This window comes from Gracilinanus agilis, chromosome 2, assembly GCF_016433145.1.
Source record: "Gracilinanus agilis isolate LMUSP501 chromosome 2, AgileGrace, whole genome shotgun sequence".
Classification (NCBI taxonomy): domain Eukaryota; kingdom Metazoa; phylum Chordata; class Mammalia; order Didelphimorphia; family Didelphidae; genus Gracilinanus; species Gracilinanus agilis.
Genome location: NC_058131.1, coordinates 287,775,279 through 287,799,339, shown reverse-complemented (window position 1 = coordinate 287,799,339; position 24,061 = coordinate 287,775,279). Strand labels below are relative to the sequence as shown.

Here is a 24,061-nt window from a genome sequence, read left to right as displayed (position 1 = left end):
AGGAGCAGAGGGGACCTGAGTAGAGACTCCCTGCCTTTTTGCATGGCTGCCAGCACCACGTCAGGGACCTCACTTAACCCCTTTAATGCTCAGCTTCTTCATTGCAAAACAAGAGTGATGGATTTAGATGATCTCCAGAGTTTTTTCCAGGTGAAAATCCCATGAAATGATGAAATATTGAGGCTTTGATTATATTTTCTTTCCTTTTAGAAGAAAAGAACAGGAACCAAGTCACTCATCACAATCAAGCGGCAGTGTGCCATGGAGGCTTGACCATTGGGTTTAGAGGCGAGAGTCCTGGGTTTGAATCCTGGTTCTTCCACTTTTGAGGGATGCTCTTTTCTCCCTCTTTGAATCTCAATTTCCTCATCTGTAAAATGGGACTGAGGTGAAGAGCAATTAGGTAGCACCGACTTGGAGTTGGGAAGAACTGAGTTCAAATCTTGCCTCTGACATTCCTTAGCCATGCAACCCTGGGCCAGCCACTTTAACCCCGACTGTCTAGCCCTTGTTGCTCTTCTGTCTTAGAAGGCAAAAGGTAAGAGTTTTTAAAAAATGAGACCAGGAATACTGGTTGGTGGGAAGGACAGGCATGTGAAGGAGGTCATGTTGGTAAAGTATTTTACAAACCATAAAGTATGAGAACTATTTTACAGGCAATATCCTGGGTGGGAGCAACTTAGACTTGGGTATTCAGTAGGTTCAATCTTTGCTTGCTTTTGAAAAGTAGCCTAGTCCTGTGGAAAGAACCCAGAACTGGGATTCACTGGATTCAGTTCACACCAACCGTCTGCCAAAGAATAGGTCTGAGACCTTGGGCAAGTCCCTTTCTCTCTCTGTGGCCTTAGTTTCCTTCCTTTGCAAAACAAGGACCATAAAACTCACAGGAAAACACTTTGAAGACTGTAAAGCACTGTGGGTTATTAAATAATGATTATTATGTCTATGATTATTGTCACTACATATTATGAGATAATGTAGAAGGATATCTATATATAATTACATTTTGATAGCATAATGATAATATCATGATATGTTTATTATGATAACTATTATCATTACAAATATATTTAGTGGTGCTAAAAACATCAAAGGAGATGCCTAACAGTCACAGGAGTCTACTGACTGGGTCATATAATATATATAATATTATATAATATAATAATATATAAAATGTAATATATATATAATACATATATGATAGCTACGACAACAACAATAATACATTTATATAACACTTTAAGGTTTGCAAAGCTCTCTACATGTTATCTCATTAGATCCTGACAACAGCTCTGTAAGGCAGGTGCTATTATTATCCCTATTTTACAGATAAGAAAACTGAGGCCGAGAGGTTTAGTGACATGCCTAGGATCATATAACTAGGGAGCATCTGAAGCAAGGTTTGAACTCAAGTCATCTTGAGTTCCTATGTAGCATGGTGTAGATAGGAAAAACAAAAAGGAAATCAGGAATTCTGGGTTCTGTCCCAGGGTCTTCTACCTGTTTGCAGGCTGATCAAGTTTTCCACGACTTAGCAGAGTGCCTGGCACCTAGAAAGCCTTTAAGAAATGCTTGCTGGTTTGGATCATAAAATTTGGAAAACTTACATGGAAATCCGTTATTACATGTAATTGGCAAAATAAAAATAAAAGGTTGTTGGCTGACTCAGTTTCCCCCTTTGTAAAAGGAGGGAGTTGGAATAAATAGTGACTGAGGTCCCTGCTAGGTCTGCTGCTTCCTGTTTTCTTCCTTCTATGATCTAAGGTCCTTTCTACCTCTCTCATCCCTTGTTCTAAAATTCCTTCTGCCTCTAACGTTCTGTGATTTCTTAATACAAAGTGGGACAGCAGAGCCAGATTCTCTGGGGATACAGACTGGCAGAATGGTATACAAGGATGCCCAGGGTACGACTAGGCACAGGTGCCCCATCTGCACATTCTGCCAGCCAGAGAGCCTGATGCACGGATGAGGAAAGCTCTGTTTGTCATGCCCCAGACAGGCCTGCTTCTCCTCTCTTCCTTGCAGCTCTCCATCCTGGGGGCAGGGGCAGAGGGAAGCAGGACTCAGGGTGAAATCTAAAGGGTTGTTTCTAGCTCCTCTTACCCTGGGAACTTTATTAAAGAAGAGAAATACATTTCCCAAGAATTAAGGAGGGAGCAAAAGATCCTCACATTTAGAGCTGGAAGGGATAAGAGAGCTTTTATTCCAATCCCTTCTTTCTATGGGGGAGGTGGACATCAAAAGTGGATGGGCATCTACAGAGTGTGCTGAGAGGACTAACACTCTCTATGAGGCTAATTTGAAGTGGCTGAGTTTGTTGAGGTCCAGGGTCCAAAGGCCAGGGTGGTATAAAGAATTTGGAATTTAAAAAGGGGTAGGGGGACAGGGAGGGAGCAAGGTGGTTCAGTGGGTAGAGAGGCAGGCCTGGAGATGAGAGGTTCTCAGTTCAAATCTGGCCCAAATGGAAGGCAGGGGTTAAAAAAGGTGCAGGTCCTACTTCCAGCTCTGAGCCTCACAGGTAAATCCCTTCAACTTGTTGAGTCTCGGTTTCCCCATTTATAAAATACTTGCCCTAGCTACCTACCTACTAGTGGTGGTGTGAGGAATCAAATGACAATTCCCTCAAGCCCATTGAAACCCTTTGAAGTGCAATATAAGTGTGATTTATTACTGTGATTAGGCTCAGATGCAAATTGACCTCAAAATTTTTTCCTCAGAAGGCAAACTGTCAATCAGTACAAGCTGCTACCACGGAGGAACTTTTCTGGCCAGATGCCCCGCACATTCTGTATAAATGATGCCCCAAACCCAATGCACCTGCAGCTGAATTCACCCAATTTCACAGACCCCATGTTGTGCCAGCAGCAGTTCCAGCATATAAAGCAGTTATGTTATATATATGCATATATATATTTTATTTATGCTTTATTTTGTTTGCTTGGTCCTCACAGAGCTATGAGGTAGGAAGCACAAGAATTATCCTCCTTGGAGGCAGCTGGGTGGCTCAGTGGATAGAGAGCCAGGCCTAGAGACAAGCCTTACTTAGCTTGTCTACTGGATCTCATTCCCTCCAGGCTTTTTTTTTCTTTTAAATAAAAAGACCTTATCTTCCATTTTGGAATCAATATTCTGTATTAGTTCAATTATGGCCTTGGACACTTCCTAGCTGTGTGATCCTGGGCAAGTCACTTAACCCCCATTGCCTACCCTTACCACTTTTCTACCTTGGAACCAATACACAGGGTTGATTCTAAGACAGAAGGTAAGGGTTTAGAAAACAATTTGACTCTCTCTTCCCTTCTATTTGTCATAGGACAGTGATTCCCAAAGTGGGTGCCACTGCCCCCTGGTGGGTGCTGCAGTGATCCAGGGAGGTGGTGATGGCCACAGGTGCATTTATTTTCCTATTAAAATTAAAAAAAAATTAATTTCCAGGGGGGCTAAGTAACATTTTTTCTGGAAAGGGGGTGGTAGGCCAAAAAAGTTTGGGAACCACTGTCATAGGAGGATACCGAGGCTCAAAGAGATCTCACCGCTGGCAAATACCATTGGCCAGTTCTTGGATTCAAACCTTCTTATTCCAACAAGTCCCCCATGATACCACACCACATCCAAGTAGCAAACAAAATGGATTTTGGATGTCAGAATGCCTCCTGAAGACATAATATCCAAAGGGTACATTTGATAGCAATTGAAGAAATCTCAGGGTCACGAGACAAATCCTAATCATGTCAAGGACAGTGTGGGCCACGACCCACGGTCCGATGAGTGGATGTCCTGCCATTCTGGGATGCTGCCGGCTGAACAGCCTGAGAAAAGATTAGTGACCTTGGGCAAATTGTTTCTTTGCCTTGGGCCCCATTTCCACATCTGCTAAATGAAGGGAGACTGGATGAAATGACCTCCACGGTCCTCTCTAACTCTTAACACTTTACAACAGTCATTCTAACTCTCAGTGTTCTAAGTTTCCTTCGATTCCCAGGATCTCCGATTTGAAAGGACCTAGCTTCCAATGACAATCTAGGTATCAACATTACATATTTTATAGCCTCCTCCAATGCTGATATTTTATTTATTCTTTTTGGGGGGAGGTGCTGTCCTTGGTATCTCATCAGTGTAGGAAACTCCCAGTAGGAAAACTTCTACTAATGTAGATTGGCAAATTTTTTTTGCAACATATAGTCCTAGAGAGCTGCCTGGGTTCTAAGTTCTAAGTTCCAAGTTCTAAGACTATAGGTTGCAAAGTGATTGTTCATTTGCATTGATAGAAGGGTGAAGGGGTTTTTCCCCAGGAGTTGTCTACGTCAAGGAAATCTAGGTCTAGATTTTTAAAAAAACATTTCATGCTTTTGAAGAGGAAAACAGGAAAGGGGAATTCACACTTACCTTTTTTCTGTTTGGCTCGGATGAGGTAGATGGTGGCAATCAGCAGAGCTACCAACACAATGCTCACTATACTCACTGCAATAAAGATTTTTTGGGATGGAGGAGCTGAAATGAAAAAGTTTGCAGGAATCACAGGAAGCAGGTGTTTTGTGTATGCAGGAAAAGAGAGAGAGAGAGAGAGAGAAAGATGCTTCTTTACATTAAATAAGAGTCATTAACCAGGAGCATCTGGATGTGTGTTTTCAGATGTTCTAAGACGTGTGGACAGATTCACTGGACTGAGCACATATTACCATGCAGGCAGTAAGAGGATAAAGAAGAAATGATGTAAATCTTTCATGGGAATCCTTTCTTTTTTGGTCATAACTTTTAAAAAAGATATTTTATTGGGGCATACTAGGTGGCTCAGTAGCTAGAGAGCCAGGCATGGAGTTGAGAGGTCTTGTTTTCAAATCTGATCTCAGATATTTCCTAACTGTATGAACTTAATCTTGATTGCCTGATACAGAAGGTAAGGATTTAAAAAGTAATAGAAATAAATAATAAAATAAACGAATAAAAAGAGATATAATGGCATAGTGGACAGAGCTATCCTAGATTAAAGGAAGACCTGATTTCAAATCCTGCTTCTGACATTTATTGGTAGTATGATTCAGGGACAAATCACTGAAACTTTCAGTGCAACCAGGCAACTCTCTAAAAGCATAACTGCAAAGTAAATGGCAATCTTCACTAGTAGAGGGAATTTCCTAAACCAACGAAATTATAAGTTTGGATCAAAAAAAAAAGAAAAAAAGTCATCACTGTGTGGCCTGGAGCAAGTACTTGCTTTATGTCCCCATAAGCCTTATTTAGCTTGTGTACTGGATCTCATTCCCTCCTGGCTTTTTTTTCTCCTTTTAAATAAAAATATCTTACCTTGGGGGCAGCTGGGTAGCTCAGTGGATTGAGAGCCAGGCCTAGAGACGGGAAGTCCTAGGTTCAAACCCAGCCTCAGACACTTCCCAGCTGTGTGACCCTGGGCAAGTCACTTGACCCCCATTGCCCACCCTTACCACTCTTCTGCCTTGGAGCCAATACACAGAAGTTAAGGGTTTAAAAAAAAACAAAAAAACAAAAAAAACTACCTTACCTTTCATTTTGGAATCAATATTCTGTATTAGTTCCAAGGCAGAAGAGAGGTAAGGGCTAGGCCACTGGAGTTAAGTGACTTGCCCAGGGTTGCCCAACTAGGAAGTGAATAAGTCCAGATTTGAACCCAGGATTTTCCATCTCTAGGCCTGGCTCTCAATCCACTGAGCCACCTAGCTACCTCCCAATCCAATATTCTTCAACATAACTGCATCCTCAATAACTCTCCCCACTTTCAATACGCCCCTAAGGATCAGTTCTTTCCTCTTGCTTTCAAGCATGGTCAAGTCTGCTCCCAACTTAAAAAACTATCAATAGTTGGAGAGGATGTGGCATTTAGTATCTCTATCGCCAGCTCAATCTACCTCTCTCCCCAGGCTCACTCTCTCCTTAGCACAATACCACCAGTTGCCTATTGGACATTTCAAACTGGATATCCCAGAGATGTCTTAAACTCAATCTGTGTATAAGGAAACTCATCAGATCCTCCCAAGCATCCCCACTTCCAAACTTTCTTATTTTTATTGAAGGCAACATCCTCCTTCTCCCAGTGCCTCAAGTCCAGAACCTTGGTATTATCCTCGACTCCTCACTGTCCCTTGCCCCATATATCCAATGTTTCCAAATCCTGTCTTTTTAACTTCCACAGCATCTTTTGGATCTGACTCTTTCTCTCCACTAACACAACTATCCTTGTCTTCTTTCATCTAGATTATTGTAGCAACAGTTTAATTTATCTCCCTATCTCAAGGGTAGCTAGGTGGCAAAGAAGTTAGAATACCATGCCTGGAGTTAGGAAAACCAGAGTTCCAAGTTCAGCCTCAGACACTTCCTAGCTATGTGATCCTGACCAAGTCACTTAACCCTGTTTGCTTCAGTTTCCTCATCTGTCAAATGAGAAGGAAATGGTGAACCACTCCAGTAGCTCTGCCAAGAAAACTTCAAACAGGGTCACAAAGAGTTGGAGACAAATGAAATGAGTGAACAACAACCTCAAGTCTCTCCCAGCACCAGTCCATCCCCTACACCAGTGATGGGCAAACTATGGCCCAAAGGCCAGATGCTGCCCCCTGAAATGTTCTATCCGACCACACGACCTTATTCCTAATCTGACGACTACAATGAGTAGGATCCGATACAATGAAACTTCAAAAGAGTTGCCTTAGAAACAGCCTGACAGATGAGCATTTCCTTTCCTTTGGCCCCCTCTTTAAAAAGTTTGCCCATTACTGCCCTACACTGTTGCCAAAGTAATTTTCCTTAAATACAGGTATGACTGTGACACTTTCCAATTTAATCCACTCCAAAGGCTTCCTAGTATTGCCTCTAGAGTAAAACATAACAACCTGTTTAGCTCTTAAAGTCCTTTGCAAGATAATCTCAACCTATTTCTTCAAACTCATTGAAACTTACTCTCTTTTCCTCTCTTCAGTCAAGTCAAACTGGATTCCTCTGTTCTTCACACATAATCCTCCCGTCTCCCATTGCCATGCTTTTGTGACCGCTGTCCAATAAGCACTGGAGAATCTCTCCTCTCTTAAGACGTGTCTCAAACACCTTTTTTTTTGGCATGAAATCTTTCCTGATCCTCCTCCAACTGTCAGTCAATCAATAAATATTTACTGAGCACCTACTATGTGCCAGGCATTGGACGAAGCAGTAAGGATGCAAAAAGAGGCAAAAGATGATCCCTGCTCTCAAGAAGCTTATAATCTAATGGAATAATAAGACCTGGAATGTATATATTGTCTACCATGTGCCAGGCACTGTGCTAAGTGGTTTACAAATATTATCTCATATGATTTTGACAACAATCCCAGGAGGTAGATGCTATTTCCATTTTACAGTTACCACTCTCCTTCTCACACTCTCTTGTATTCAACTACTTTGTGTGTGTATATATATATATATATTTCTCTCTAATACTTATGCTGCATGCATTTATATATGTACTTGCTTCATTCCCCATTAGAATGGAAGCTCCTTATGAGTGGAGATTGCCTAGCACAATGACTGGCACACAGTGGACACTTAGTAAATGTTTATTGACCAGCTTACTGATTACCTATAAAATGAGGATAATGATGCTTGTACTCTAGATAATTTATATAAAGTATAATGTAAGCTTCCTAAAAATAGGGGCTGTTTTTTTTTTTTAAACTCTTAACTTCTGTGTATTGACTCCTTGGTGGAAGAGTGGTAAGAGTGGGCAATGGGAGTCAAGTGACTTGCCCAGGGTCACACAGCCGGTAAGTGTCTGAGGTCATATTTGACCTCAAGTCTCTAAACCTGACTCTCAATCCACTGAGCTACCCAGCTGCCCCCTAGGGGCTGGTTTTTTCTTTTTTCTTTCGAGACTATTTTACACAGCCTTGAACATATTTGTTCTTGCTCTTTTCAAAATATCCCCAAACTGGATAAAGGGGTTTCTACCTTTTTGGGAATGCCTAAACAAATTCTGATATATGAAATATAATGGAATTATATCTGACAGGTAGCCTTTTCCATGATCCCCTAGTTTGCTTATGATAGTCTTTTTTATTATAATTTTTATTTTATTTTTTAAAAATATTTTTCCATGGATACATGATTTGTGTTCTCTCCCTCCCCCACCCCAGAGCTGAAAAGAAATTCCACTGGGTTATACAAGTATTATATAACATTATTCTTTATGTCTAAATCATATACCTATTATTCCCTTATATTGGTATATAGTGTGAGATACTAGTCTCTGCCTAGTGCCTGCCAGACTGTTTTCCAATTTTCACAGCAGTTTTTGTAAAATAGTGAGTTCTTGCCCCAATAGCTTGAATCTTTGAGTTTTATCAAACACTATATTACTATGATCATTTACTTCTATAAACTGTGTACCTAATCTGTTTCATTAATCAATCACTCCATTTCTTAGCCAGTATCAGATCATTTTGATAATTAATATTTTCCATCATAGTTTGAAATCTGTGACTGCTAGACCACCTTCCTTTGCATTTTTTATTGATTCTCTTGATATTCTTAACCTTTTGTTCTATCCAAATGAATTTTGTTAGTTTTTTGAACCCCACAAAATAATTCTTTGGTAGTTTGAATGGTATGACATTGAATAAATAAATTAATTTAGGCAGAACTGTCATTTTTATTATATTGGCTCAGCCTACCCATGAGCAAGTAATATTTTAAAAATTGATTCGGTGTCTATTTGTGTGAAAAAATGTTTTATAATTATGTTCATTTTGTGTGTGGTTCTTGAAATATATGAACGGAGAGGCTGCTATTCTTATGGACCTATAATATTATGGTCTTTCAAAGATGAAACATAACAATAGCTAATATTTAAATAGCATCTACTGTGTGCCAGACACCATACTAAGTGCTTTAATAACCTTGGGAAGTGGGAAGTAGATGCTACTATTATATTATTATACTCATTTTACAGATGAAGAAAATGAGGCAAGTGAAGGCTCACACAGCTAGCTAGTAAGTGTCTGAAGCTAGATATGAAATTAAGTTTTAATGACTCCACCTCTAGCATTCTATCCACTCTATCACCTAGCTGCCTTATAGTACCATATAGAAATATGTGACATGCTGATTCAATTTTCTGAAATGAATTAGGTATTAAAAAGTATTAAAATGGTGCCAAATATAATTATGGTAGACTTTTGTTTTTTTACCCCAAAAAAGGAAGGACTATGCTAAAGTCGCTATATGCCAGACACTATGCTAAAGCACTTTACAATTTGAGCCTCACAACAATCCTTTGAGTTAACAGGTCCAGCATTCTCTAGATGACATTTTGGAATAGTGGAATCAACCCTGGATGAGGGATCAAAGGTCTAGATTTTAGTTCAGGCTCTGTTACTTACTTACTAGCTGTATAATTTTGGACAAGTCACTTCCTAGTCACTGCTGCCCCATCAAAGGGCAAGGTGGTCAGGAGGACTAGATGGAATGATGGGTCTGGAGAGCTTTGTTAACTAAAAAGCCCTTGTACCCACGAGAAGGAGGATTTTAATGACAATTTGTTCACCATCCTTGGTCAGGTTAGCCATGGTGGGCCTGAAAGAACCACAGGGCTGAATCTATACAGATTATTTCCAAATCATGCAACAGAGAGCGACAGCCTCCTTAGGAAAGCAAAGATGAACTCACATTCTTCAGTTTTATCCGTCTTCTCCGGATGAGGTGTGGGTCTTATTACTGTACTGTTACTGATGGGAGGCTGGGAATCATGTGTCACCAGACAAGTGATATTCTTAGCCTCCTTCTGCAAAGATATGTTGACCTGGAATGAGGTGTTGAAGCTGTAGGTGCCATCTTTGTTCTTGGTGGGTTCAGACATGTTCTCTTTCTCAATCTTGGTGTTATTTTCCAGCCAGGTGACTTTCACAATGTTGGGGTAGAACTTCAAGACTGCACAGGTGATGTTGGTGAGGTTCATGGAAAGTGGTTCAGAATGAATGTTCACTTGAGGCCGAACTAGAAGAAAAGGCAAAGCCCAAATGAAGACCTGTCTGCTTCCAGTCCTTCGGACCATCCCAGAGTCATAGGGGAGGGGATAAGAATGAACTCTGCCCTGGTAGTGGGTGTCCCTGGGTCTAACTGGGGAATCTCTATTATCAGGGGCAATAGGTTCTCCTATTAGATTGTAAACTCTTTAAAGGTAGAGACTATTTTTTCTTTCTGTATCTCCAACATCTAAGCAGTGTCCCGCACATCATTTGTTGCAAATGTTTGTTGACTTGAAGTGACTGAAAACCACTAAGAATGGAGTCTGTCCCTCTCCCTCAATTGCCCATTTCCTCCCCCAAGATTAAACTTTGTTCATTTGGGCTGTTTTTGTCGGCAGTCTGGATTTTGGGGGCTAAGAGGGGCCCAGCTTTCCTGTCCCAGCTCCCACTACCTACTTGCCTCAATGCCAGCAAAGGACATATAGATTTGTAGCTAAGGGAAACTCCTTCGCCAGGGACGAAGAGAGAAGAAAAGAACCCTTTTTTCAAGGACTATGCCAGGCTGTTTAGGACTTAAAGGACAATTCAAGCTCACAGACAGCTGATCTAATTATGATGTGATATCAGAAGTGAATGATTCAGGGAGAAGACACCAATTTGTGTCATGGCCACCCCGTGTCCCTCTCTTATTGTCTTCAGGATACTCTATAGCACATCTGAGGCCCAACCAGGAGCTGGTCAGCTCTGTCAGGGCTGCAGGCTGATCTGAGATCTTAAAAATAGGGGCCTAAACTTTGTTATATGCTCAGAAAGGGAATCCTTTGTACGGGCACTGGCTGAGGTTGAGCAGATCTCAGACACCCTTGAAGACACCAGGCATGGAAAGGTTATTAAGGAAGCAAGTCCATCTAACTATTTCTGTCTACAGAAACTTGGCTGTTCGGCAGAAGGGGCCAAGTAGGATCAGATGATCCTTGAAGGCATCTGAACCTTGTGATGAGAGTCTGGTTTCTCACAGATGTTGGCTCTTGCTGCACTCCTCCTATAGTTAAGCAATCAACCAGTAAGCAACTATTAAGCACCTACTATATGCCAGGCCCTGTGTCAGATGCTCCACTAGAATTTCAAGTGAGATAGTCTCTTCCTTCTAGGAGTTTACCTGTTACTGGGGAATAGAATCTTTTCACAAATAAGTAAATATAGGATATCTATGAATAAAATACAGTGGTAGAGGATGGCCCAGAAGTGGAAGAAGGAATGTTGTATATAGAGAAGAGCAAATAGCCCAGTTTGGCTGAAGGAAAGAATGCAAGAGGAAGTGTAATATGCAATCAACTGGAAAAGTTAGGCTGGAGCCAGATTGGGAAGAACCTTAAAATGCTAAATAGAGGAGTTTTTGTTTCAACCTAAAGACAATCAGGAGCCATCGAAGCTTCTTATGGCTAGACCTGTGCTATAGAAATATGGCTTTTATGGCTTTTGAGGAGTTGGATTAGAAAAGGGGAAAGAATAGAGAGAAGCCAGTTAGGAGGCTACTACCAAAGACTGGGTAAGAGTGATGGAGACTTGGATTATGGCATTTATAGTATGAGTAGAGAGAATATTTAGTCAACAAATACTTATCAAGTGCCTTAATTATGTGCTAGGCACTGTGCTAAGCCCTGGAAGAGAGAAAGGAAGGGATGTCAGAGATTTGGAGGTAGAATTGACATGCCTTGGCATTATGAAGGATGGTGAGAAGAATGCACTGTATAGAGTAGGTGAGTTGAGAGTGAAGGGTTCAAGGATGGCTGCTAGGTTACTAATCTAGATGCCTGGAAGAATGGTGGTGTCCTCAACTAGAATAGAGAAGTTAGGAGAGGGATCAAATTGGAAAGATTAGGAGTTTTCGACGTGTTGAATTTGAAATCCCTATGGGCCTTCCGAGGAGAGATGTTAAGTAGGCAGTTCAAGATTCAGGATTGGAGTCCCAGAGAGAGATGAAGGTTGAAAATGTGGATTTTGGAGGCAGTTACATAGAGATGACAAATTGAATTCATAGGAGCAGATAAGATCACTATGAGAGAGTATGGGGATAGAAGAGGATAGCCCTATGGGGCACCCATGCATAGATGACTAGACATGGATGAACCTGCAAAGGAGAACAGTAAGTTTGGTCTGTCAGGGAAGAAAAGAGCCACAAAAACCCAGGAAGGAGAGTGGCAAGAAGGGTATGGTTGACCGTGTCAAACCCTGAAGAAAAGTCAAAAAAGGATGAGGACTGAGAAAAGACCTGTAGATCTAGCTAGAAAGAGATCTCTGATGACCTTAGAGAGAGCAGTTTCAGTTAGGTAGTGAGGTTAGAACAGGGGAAGAAGCAGAATAAGTAGCTGAGAAGAGCTAATTATGGGAATTATACTACCAACTTTCTAGAGGTGAGAGAGCAACTGAAAGCAGCGAGATAGCCTTTTTTCTTAGGAATTTGGTTGTGAAAAAATTTTGACTGTGGAAGGAGGGAGAGATATGGGACGATAGCTTGAGGGGATGGGAAGGTCAAATGAAAGTTTTTAAAGAATGGGAGAAATTTAAGCATGTTTGAAGACAGCAGCCAAGAAGTTGGTAGGGAAGAAGAGGCTGAAAATTCTGGAAGGAGAGGAAATGATCAAAGGGGCAAGCTCCTGAAGGAGAGGGGATTAAGGGATACAAAGAAAATTTGTTGGTGGCAGGGAGAAGAGCCAGCTTGTCCTCTAAATTGGAATGGAGGAGAGTGGGAAAGATGTTAAGGTAATTCAGAGTATGGAATTAGGAATGAGGGTGAGTGCAGAATAGATAGCTTCAGTTTTTTTCATTAAAGCAAAATTAAAGTCTTCTGCTGGGTGGTAACAGGGAGGTCATAGTACAGGTGGCCTGGAGAAGAGGGAGTCAATCGATCAGGGAAAAGGAAAGAATTTGCAAACAACAGTGAATGCCAAGTGGAAAACAGGTAATATTCAAGGCCCCATACAGTATGGTTGTGCAATAGTTTCAAGAGATTTTCGGTAGCGTAGGAGCAGTAGAAGAGAATATAGAGAGAATGGGAGAAATACTGGGCTGGAGTTTGGAAAAGGTCGAGTGATGAGCAGACAGTGGAGCAGGGAACATCAAGGGTCCACAGCAGTATATGGTTGAATTGTTTAACTACGGGTGTTTTGGAGAGGGAAAGAATCAATGCCAGAGCAGGGGTGATCGTCTGGGAAAGCAAAAAGGGGTCACTGTAAACCAGGGACATAATACAATCCAAACCCCTCATACAAAAATAATAACTACTGTTCATTTATCATTTTAAGGTATGCAAAGCACTTATAAATATTATCTCATTTGATCCTTACAACAACCATGGAACCTGTCCATGACATGATTATCCCCATTTAAAGAATAGAAAACTGAGGCAAGCAGAGTTAAGTGACTTGCCCAGAGTCACACAGCTGAGGCCACACTTGAACTTGGGTTTTTCTGAGTCTGGGTCCAGTATCCTATCCACTGCACCACCTAGATGCCTCTGGGAAAGTCCAGCACAACTTTGACCCTCTTTGAAGTGACCTCTGTATAACATGAAACACAACTCCCCTAAGCACAACCCCCTTCATATTCCTCACCCTCTGTCTCCTTTGTTTCAGTCTCTGGGAAGACTTGGTTTCCTTATGGGAACCTTAGGTTAATTCTTTGCTGAGCTAGAGTTCACCCTTTGTATCGATGAGATCCTTAAGATTAATCTTCCCTGCAAACCAGCGAGGAAGACAAGTGCAACTGCTTGCTCATTGCCTTGATTGATGTATTTCCATTGGAAATTCTGTGTGCCCAGTGGAGTCTGAAGTCCCCCAATGCTATCAAAACACTAAAAATACCCTTTCCTCACCACTTGAGACTCCTGATCAAGGTGCAGTGGATAAAGAACTGGGCCTGGAGACTTGAGTTCAAATCTGGTGCCAGATACTTACTATGTGATCCTGGGAGAATCTGTTTGCCTCATTTCCCCCAATTTGTTAAAAGGGATAATGACAAAACCCACCTCACATGAGTCCTTTTGGTTTCTACATCATCTTTTTCACCATAGCTTTGGGAGCCAGATAAAAGCAAGTATTGTTATGCCCTATTTTACAGATCTGGAAATAGTCTCAGAAAGGTTCAACATCTTGCCCAGGGTCAAAGACGTGGCAAATAACAGGTGTTAACCCAAGTCTTCTAATTCTTTTTCCCCACTATGCCATATTCCTCTATCTCCTTGTCCTCTGCTTTCCTGGCATTCTGAGGGCAAAGGCTCCGGGACTCTCAAGAACCTCATGTCCAATGCTGAATTGGAAAGCAACTCCATGGTATCATGGGAGGATCACTAGTTTGGGGATCAGGAAAACTGGATTTGACTCCATTTATAAAACTTACTAGATGTGTGACTCCCCCCCCCCCAAGGCAATCACTTTGAATTTCTAAGCTTTCCACTTCCTCATCTATAAACACATCTGTAACACAAGGAGAGAAAAGCCCTGTGAGCTCTCGGTGGATTGGGACATGTTGTTATCTTGATTAAGAGTGAACTCAGGGACAGGAGAAGGGATGTTGTAAGGAATAGAGATATATGGAAAGGCAGTTCCCAGAACCAAATCTCAGGAGATTCTCTTTGGGCTTCACGATTAATAGCTAAGGGTCAACTTTCTGAAGCAACTCTGGTTCAAGCTGATCAGTCATTTAGTGCATTTAGTGAATGCCTACTATGTACCAGGCCCTGTGCCAAGGGCTGGGGATAGAAAGAGAGGCAGAAGACAATCCCTGCTCAGGTCTAAAGAAGGGTCAGGCTTATGCTCCAGAACCAATTAGGGAAAATAGGGTAGGAAGTGGGGAATGTGTGCAGGGCAAAGGTTCACCTACCTCGGATTATGCTGGACGAATTCATTTTCCCTCGAAGAGGAGCCTGTAACGTTTTGTGAGTCACCTCACAGATGATCTCGGAGAGGACATCGGTAGCTTCCAGTTTCACCCGAGCTGTGCTGGTGACATTGTAGGAGACGCTTTCATTCTCAGGGAAAATCTTGGTCCAGTAGGTGGAAATCTCATTCCCATTTTTAAACCATTTCAGGTCGATATCTTTGGGAGAGAAGCCATGTGACTCACAGGTGAAATTCTCCATCTGCTCAATGTTTATTCTCTTGTTGGGGCCGGACACCAAAGGTGAAGAAGGTTTGGCTGGAGATAGAAACAATTAATAAATACATTGAAATTAAAGTTCTAAATAAACAGTTAATAAAAATATCAAGAAAATACAAGAGAATCATTACCAATGCCCAATCCCTCATTGCTTCTTTAAATTACTGCTACTTGGCTTCATCTTAATTCTCTATCAGTTTCAGAAAAGGGCTTTTTAAAAACTATAAATACAGTAGAAGTGGCAAAAACGTGCACCTATCAATGCCATAAACTTCTCTTATATATAGTACTTCTTGACTGAGAGTGTTGAGGAAAAGAAAATATGTTTCGGTCTCCTCAGTCCATTTTATTTTGCTAAAAACTATGGCAAGAACACTGGCTTTGGAGTCAGAAGACCCAGGTTCAATTCCTCTGTTGGATGTTTATTGCTCAGATGACTTTGTGTAAGTCACTCAACCCCCCTGGGCCTCAGTTTTCCTCATCTATAAAATGAAAGGTTTCTTCCTTTTTCCTTATGTTTGGGTGTGTGTTTTCTTTTGTACTATGCCTAATATGGAAATGTTTTATATAATTTCACATTTTAACTGATATAATAGTGGGGTGAGGGAGTGGTAGAGGAAGAGAATTTGGATATCAACATTTTAAAATTTTAATGTTAAAATTTTTGTATGTGTAACTGGAAAATATTTAATGAAATAAATTAAATATATATGTATATATATATAAATATATATAAATAAATTAAATATATATATATAAATTTTTAAATATTTTTCCATGGTTACATAATTCGTTTTCTCCCCCTCCCCTTTTCTCTCCCCCCTCCTAGAGTTGACAGGCCATTCCACTAGGTTATACACATGTTATCACTTGATATCTATTTCCATATTATTCATTTTTGTAACAGAGCAATCTTTTAAAACTAAAACCACAGATCGTATACCCATACAAATGTGACAAATCATATGTTTTTCTTCTGCGTTTCTACTCCCACAGTTCTTTCTCTAGATGTGGATAGTGTTCTTTCTCATGTGTCCCTCGGGATTATCCTGGATCACTGCATTGCTACTAGTAGCAAATTCAATTACATTTGATCATTCCACAATGTTTCAGTTTCTGTGTACAATGTTCTCTTGGTTCTGCTCATTTTACTCCACATCGATTCCTATAGGTCTTTCCAGTTCACATGGAATTCCTCCAGTTCATTATTCCTTTTAGCACAATAATATTCCATCACCATCAGATACCACAATTTGTTCAGCCATTCCCCAATTTTGGGGGGAATTTTCCATTTTTTTCCAATTTTTTGCCACCACAAAGAGTGCAGCTATGAATATTTTTGTACAACCCTTTTTTATTATCTCCTTGGGGCACAAACCTAGTATGTTATTGCTGGATCAAAGGACATGCATTCTTTTTTTTTTTTAAACCCTTACCTTCCATCTTAGAATCAATACTATGCATTGGTTCTAGGGCAGAAGGGTGGTAAGGGCTAGGCAATGGGAGTTAAGTGACTTGCCCAGGGTCACACAGCCAGGAAGTGTATGAGGCCAGATTTGAACCCAGGACCTCTCGTCTCTGGGTCTGGATCTCAATCCACTGAGCCACCCAGCTGCCCACAGCATGCATTCTTTTAAAGCCCTGTGGGTATAATTCCAAATTGCCTTCCATAAAAAAATTCAAAAAAAGAAATGATGAAAGAGATGGGGAGGGGAAAAGGAATAAGTATTTATAAAGCACTTATCATATGCCAGGTACTGTACTAAACACTTTTTACAAATATTATCTCATTCAATGTCTCACTACAACCCAACATAGGAAGCACTACCATAATCCTTATTTTATAGATGAGGAAACTGAGGCAAATAGAGGTTAAGTGACTTGCCCAGGGTCACAAAGCTACCAAGTGTCTCAGGTCAGAAGGTTTCAGAGAAACCTGGAAGACCTCCATGAACAAGCCAGAGTGAAGGGAGCAGAATGAGAATGATTTTCAAAATAACAACATTGAAAAGCCAAATAACTCTGAAAGACTTTAAAACTCTGAATAATTCAGTGATCAATCACAATTTTAAAGGACTCATTAGGAAGAAGGCTACCTATCTCCTGACCAAGAGTTGATGGACTCAAGAAGAAGAATTTAAGTGGAATGTTTTTGCTTGACAATGCATATTTATTACAAGAGTTTCTCCCTTCACTTTCCTGTGATTGGGAGTTTGGGGTGAGAGGTAGAGAAAAAAAAAGTCTTTCTATACCTGTACTAAATCCTTTTTTATCACTATTATCTCATTCAATATCTCACAATAACACTGCATAGTAAGTGCTATTATTATCCTTATTTTATAGATGAGGATGTTTCCTGGCTGCCCATGCTGCTTTAAACCTATCAAGGTGTGAAGAAGCCTCTAAGATGATTTAGGCCAATCCCATACCTAAGAAGGAATCTCCCCTACAACTTATTCACATTTAGCCACTCTTAAAAATCTAAAGTGCTGGGGAACTCATGACTTCTTAAGGTAACCCAGGCCACTTTTGGACATCTCTGATTAGGGTATTTTTCTTTATATGAGTTGAAATCTGCTTCTGCAATTTCTATGTATTGCTCCTATTTCTATTTCCTGAGGCCAGGGAGAACAAGTCTTGTCCCTCTTACTCAAGATAATTCTTCAGGAGGTGAAGCTAAGATGCCAGAGTATAGGTAGCAATCCAGCTGAACTCTCCCAACATTCCCCGCTTTAAAATAACTCCTCAAATCAAATTTTGGAGTGGCAGAGCCAATAAAAGGTCAAAATGAGACATTATTTTCCAGCCAAAAGAAACTACAAAAATCAGTAGGAGAGGTCTCTAGGAGAGCACCACATTCTGCAGTAGGCCCTGGAGGTAAGCTACGATAGCAGCTTCAGGAGCTCTCAGACCAGAAAATTATGAAAAGAGAATTAACAGGGGCAGCTGGTGGTTCAGTGGATAGAATGTCAGACCTGGAGATAGGAGGTCCTGGATTCAAATCTGGCCTCAAATATTTCCTACCTCTGTGACCTTGGGCAAGTCACTTTACCCCAATCAACTAGCCTGTACTGCTTTTTTGCCTTGGAAAACCAACACTTAGTACTGATTCTAAGACAGAGGGTAAAGATTTTTTAAAAAGACCTTGGTAGAAAATACTGAAGAAAATAACATCTCAAAAAATAGAATTGGCTTGATGGCAAAAGAGGCAGAGAAATTTGATGAATAATAGAACTCTTTTTAAATCATAACTAGATAAATAAAAAAAGGGATGCAAAAATCCATTGAAGAAAATAATTTCTTAAGAATTAGAATTGGGTACATGGAAGCTAGTGATTGCATAAGGCATCAAGGAATAATAAAACAAAGTCAACAGAATGAAAAAATAGAAGAAAATGAAATACAGTATCAGAAAAACAACAAAGAATAAAGCATCAGAAAATAAAACAAGGCAGTATAATTTGAGAATTATTGTACTGTCTGAAAGCCACAATCAAAAAAAGAGTCTGGGAGGGCAGCTGGGTAGCTCAGTGGATTGAGAGCCAGACCTAGAGACGGGAGGTCCTAAGTTCAAATCCGGCCTCAGACACTTCCCAGCTGTGTGACCTTGGGCAAGTCACTTGAGCCCCCCATGGCCCACCCTTACCACAATTCCAACAAGGAGCCAATACACAGAAGTTAAAAGTTTAAAAACAAAACAAAACAAAAACACAAAAAAAGAGTCTGGGGGGCAGCTTGGTGACTCAGTGGATTGAGAACCTGGCCTAGAGACAGTGGGTTCAGGGTTTCAACCTTACCTTCCATCTTAGAATCAATACTGTATATTGATTCCAAGGCAGAAGAGCAGTAAGGGCCAGGCAATGGGGGTTAAGTAACTTGCCCAGGGTCACACAGCTAGGAAGTGTCTAAGGCCAGTTTTGAATGCAAGACCTCCCACCTCTAGGCCACTGAGCCACCTAACTGTCCCTAGACATCATGTTTCAAAAAATTATAAAGGGAAAACTGCCCTAATAGCTTAGTTCCAGAGGGTAAAATAGAAATGAAAAGAATCTATTTATCAGCTCCTGAAAGAGATCATCAAATGAAAACTCCCAGGGATGTTACAGTCAAATTCCAGAGTTCCTAGGTCAAGGAGGAAATATCATAAGCAGCCAGAAAGAAACAATTCAAATATAGTGGAGCCACTCAGTATTAAACAAGATTTAGAAGCTTCCACATTAAAGGAATAAAGGGCTTAGAAAAAGATATTCTGGAGGCAAAGGAGCCAGGATTATAACCAAGAATCCCCAACGAATCTGAGCATAATCCTTCAGGGGGGAAAATTGCTCTTTAGTGAAATAGAGGATTTTCAAGCATTCCTGATGGAAAAAAAACACACAACAGGTAAACAAGAAAGAATAATCATAAGACTCAAAAGAGTTAAACTGTTTATATTCTTATATGGGAAGGTAATACTTATAACTCCTAAGAACTTTTATCATTAGTAGGGCAGTTAAAAGGAGTCTACACAACTAGGAGTCAAATATTTTGGGATGATCTCTCCCTACCAAAAATAGAGTGAGAAAGAGATGAATTGGGAGAAAGGAGAAGGGAGAGGCAGAACGGGGAAAATTTTCTCATAGAAAAGAGACATACGAGACAGAACTTTTACAGTGGAGAGGGAAAAAGGGGAGAGAAGGGCATTACCTGAACCTTACTCTCATCAGAAGTGGTTCTATATACATACTCATTTGCAATAAATCTGATAATCTAGGTGAAATGGATGAATATTTACAAAAATATGAATTGCCTGGATTAATAAAAGAGGACACAGAATACTTAAATAATCCCATCTCAGAAAAAGAAATTGAACAAGCCATCAATGAACTCCCCAAGAAAAAATCCCCAGGGCCAGATGGATTCACAAGTGAATTCTATTAAACATTTAAAGAACAATTAATCCCAATACTATACAAACTATTTGGCAAAATAAGTAAAGAAGGAGTCCTACCAAATTCTTTTTTTGTGACACAAATATGATGCTAATAACTAAGACAGGAAGACCAAAAACCAAGAAAGAAAATTACAGACCAATTTCCTTAATGAACATTGATGCAAAAATCTTAAATAAAATACTAGCATAGCAAATATAGCAAAATATCCCAAGGATTATTCACTGTGACCAGGTGGGATTTATGCCAGGAATGCAAGGTGGTTTGATATGAGGAAAACCATCAGCATAATTGATCATATCAATAATCATAATAGAAATCACATAATTATCTCAATAGATGCAGAAAAAGCCTTTGACAAAATACAACCCACATTCCTGTCTTAGGAAGTATAGGAATAAATGGGCCTTTCCTTAAAATAATAAGTAGTTTAAAACCATCAGCTACTGTCATCTGCAATGGGTTTGAAGCCTTCCCAATAAGGTCAGGAGTGAAGCAGGGATGTCCATTATCACCACTGTTATTTAATATTATACTAGAAATGCTAGTTATTGTAATTAGAGAAGAAAAAGAAATTGAAGGAATTAAAGTAGGCAATAAGGAAACTAAACTATTACTCTTTGCAGATGATATGATAGTATACTTAGAGAATCCTAGAAAATAAACAAAAAATTAGTTGAAATAATTAATAATTTTAGCAAAGTCTCATGATACAAAATAACAACAAAACTCACCAGCAAGAGTTAGAAAGAGAACTTCCATTTAAAATCACTCTAGACAATATAAAATATTTAGGAATCTATTTGCCAAGTTGCAGGAATTATGTGAACACAATGACAAAACACTTTCCACACAAATAAAATTAGATCTAAACAATTGGAAAAACATTACTTGCTCATGAGTAGGCCAAACTTATATAATAAAAACTATAATCCTACCTAAATTAATTTTCATATTGAGTGCCATATCTATCAAATTACCAAAAACTATTTTAAAGAACCAGAAAAAATAATAACAACATTCATCTGGAAGAACAAAAGGTCAAAAATATCAAGGGAACTAATGGAAAAAAATGTGAAGGATGATGACCTAGCAGTACCAGATCTTAAACTGTAATATAAAGCAGTAATCATTAAAACAATCTGGCCCTGGCTAAGAAATAGAAGGGTGGATCAATGGAATAGACTTGAGGTAAATGACCTCAGCAATCAAGTGTTTGATAAATCCAAAATATCCCAGCCTTTGGGATAAGAACTCACTTTTTAACAAAAACTACTGGGAAAATTGGAAAATAGTATGGGAAAAATTAGGTTTGGATTAATATCCCACACCATATACCAAGATACAGTCAAAATGGCTACATGTTTTAAACAGAAATAGAGATATAAGTAAATTAGGGGAATGTAATATAATTTGCCTGTCATCTATGGAGAAGGGAATAATTATGACTAAACAAGAGAGAACGTTATACGATGTAAAATGAATAATTTTGATTTCGTTAAATTAAAAAGGGTTTGTACAAACAAAACCAATGCAACCAAGATTAGAGGGCAAGCAACAAACTGGGGGAGGGAGGGGATTTTTTTTTAAACCCTTAACTTCTGTGTATTGGCTCCTTGGTGGAAGAGTGGTAAGGGTGGGCAATGGGGGTCAAGTGACTTGCCCAGGGTCACACAGCTGGGAAGTGTCTGAGGCCAGATTTGAACCTAGGACCTCCTGTCTCTAGGCCTGACTCTCATTCCACTGAGCTATCCAGCTGCCCCTAGGTAGGGGATTTATAACAAATTCTTCTGATAAATACATAAAGAATTAAGTCAAATTTATAAGAATCCAAGTCAGTCCCCAATTGATAAATGGTCAAAGGATATGAACAGGCAGGTTTCAGATGAAGAAATCAAAGCTATCAATAATCATATGAGAAAATGTTCTAAATCCCTCCTGATTAGAAAAATGTGAATTAAAACAACTCTGAGGTACTACATCATACCTATCAGATTGACCAATATGACAGTTAAGGAAAATAATACATTTCGGAGGGTATGTGGCAAAATTGGCACACTAATAATGCATTGCTGGTGGAGTTGTGAATTGATCCAACCATTCTGGAGGGCAGTTTGGAATTCGGCCCAAAGGGCTTATAATAGAATGCATACCTTTTGATCCAGCAAAATCACTACTAGGTATGTATCCCAAAGAGATTTTTTTAAAAATGTGAAAAATGTGTTTGTTCAAAAATATTTATAGCTGCACTTTTTGTAGTGGCAGAGAATTGGAAACTAAAGGGATGTCCCTCAGTTGGGGAATGGCTGAACAAACTGTGGCACATAATGGTGATGGAATACTATTGTGCTATAGGGAATGATGAACAGGATGATTTCAGAAAAAGCTGGAAAGACCTAAATGAACTGATGAAGAGTGAAATAAGCAGAACCAAGAGAACATTATACACAATAACTGAAATATTGTGGGATGATCAAATGTGATAGATTTTGCCACTAATAGCAATACAATGATCCAGGACAATTCTGAGGGACTTATAAAAAGGAATGGTGTTCACCTCTAGAGAATTAAATGTTGGAGCATAAAATGCAGAGGAAAACATATGATTTATCACTTGTTTATTTGGGTATATGATTTGGGCTTTTGGTTTTACAAGATTATTCACTTACAAAAATGAATAATATGGAAACGTATTGTAGAATAATACATGTATAACCATGATTGAAATTGCTTGTCAACTCCAGAAAGGGGAAGAGAAGAAGGGAGAGAGACAACATGAATCATAAAACTTTGGTAAATTCATGTGGAAATCTGTTACTAAAATAAAATAATGATAAAACATTTTTTTAAATACATACTCAGTTGGATATAGAAATCTATATTACCCATTAGGGAGATAAAAGGGAGGTTGAATTAAGGGATTCAGTGGTCAGAAACAAAATAGACTTTTGAGGAGGGGCAGGATAAAAAGAGAAAAGGATAAACAGAAGAACATAGAATGGAGGGAAACACAGTCAGTAATCATAACTATGAATGTGAATGGGATGAGTTCACTCATAAAACGGAAGTAGATAACAATGAACTAGAAAACAGAATCAAATGATATTTTGCTCACAAGAGATACATTTGAAACAGAAAAACACATGCAAAGTTAAAATTAAAGGCTGGAGCAGAATTTATTATGATTTGACAAAGTAAAAAGTAGCAGTAGCAATCAAGAATCTTAAATAAAGCAAAAAGAGATAATCAGGCAAACTATTTTGCTAAAAGGTACTATAGACAAGGAATAAATATAAAACTTTTTATCCCAAGTTTCTCTGATAAATCTCTTATTTCTTAAATGTATAGAGAACTGAGTCAAATTTATAAAAATAAGAACCATTCCCTAATTTTTAAATGGTCAAGGGATATGAAAAGGCAGTTTTCAGAAGAAGAAATCAAAGCTATTTATAGTCATATGAAAAATGCTCTATTTACTATTGATTAGAGAAAGGCAAATTAAAATAACTCTGTGGTACCACATCATACCTATAAGAAATTTCAAATGTTAGAGGGGATGAGAGAAGATAGGGACATTGATGCTCTTTTGGTAGAGTCCTGAACTGGTTCTACCATCTTAGAGAACAATTTGGAAGTATGTCCAAAGGCTTATAAAATTGTACATACCTTTTGACCCAGAAATACCACTACTAGGGGTCTATGAGTGTTCAAGGAGAACTAGCAACTCTAGTGGGAGAGCTTGCTGAGTCCTTTTTAGGGCTGGTCTTTTACTTTTGGTGTCTACCTGGCACTTATTTCTCATCTTTGGCTTCAAATTGTAGCCTGTGCAGTGGTCACACCCTGGTAAAACTATCTTAACTGGGCTAAACCAGGTTGAGGGTAACTGATGGGCCATAAACCCATTGGTAAGTTAGGGGGATGTCTGCCCCAGGCATATGAAGACTTCCCCCTGGTGGAATAAACAGATAAGAACAATTTGTTCCAATGGCCACGAAGGCAGCTGAAGCA

General features: G+C 39.4%; 1 protein-coding gene across 1 annotated transcript in view; it reads right to left on the bottom strand.

Moving 5' to 3' along the window:
* LOC123237274 (tyrosine-protein phosphatase non-receptor type substrate 1-like) overlaps positions 1 to 24,061 on the bottom strand; it is a 78,991-nt gene that overhangs the window by 13,596 nt on the left and 41,334 nt on the right. Inside the window, exons 4-6 of the mRNA XM_044664094.1 lie at positions 14,847 to 15,161; positions 9,667 to 9,993; positions 4,387 to 4,491 (exon numbers count right to left, since the gene is read on the bottom strand). Of these exons, the coding sequence (XP_044520029.1) occupies positions 4,387 to 4,491; positions 9,667 to 9,993; positions 14,847 to 15,161 (747 nt within the window). The remainder of the gene's footprint in view (positions 1 to 4,386; positions 4,492 to 9,666; positions 9,994 to 14,846; positions 15,162 to 24,061) is intronic.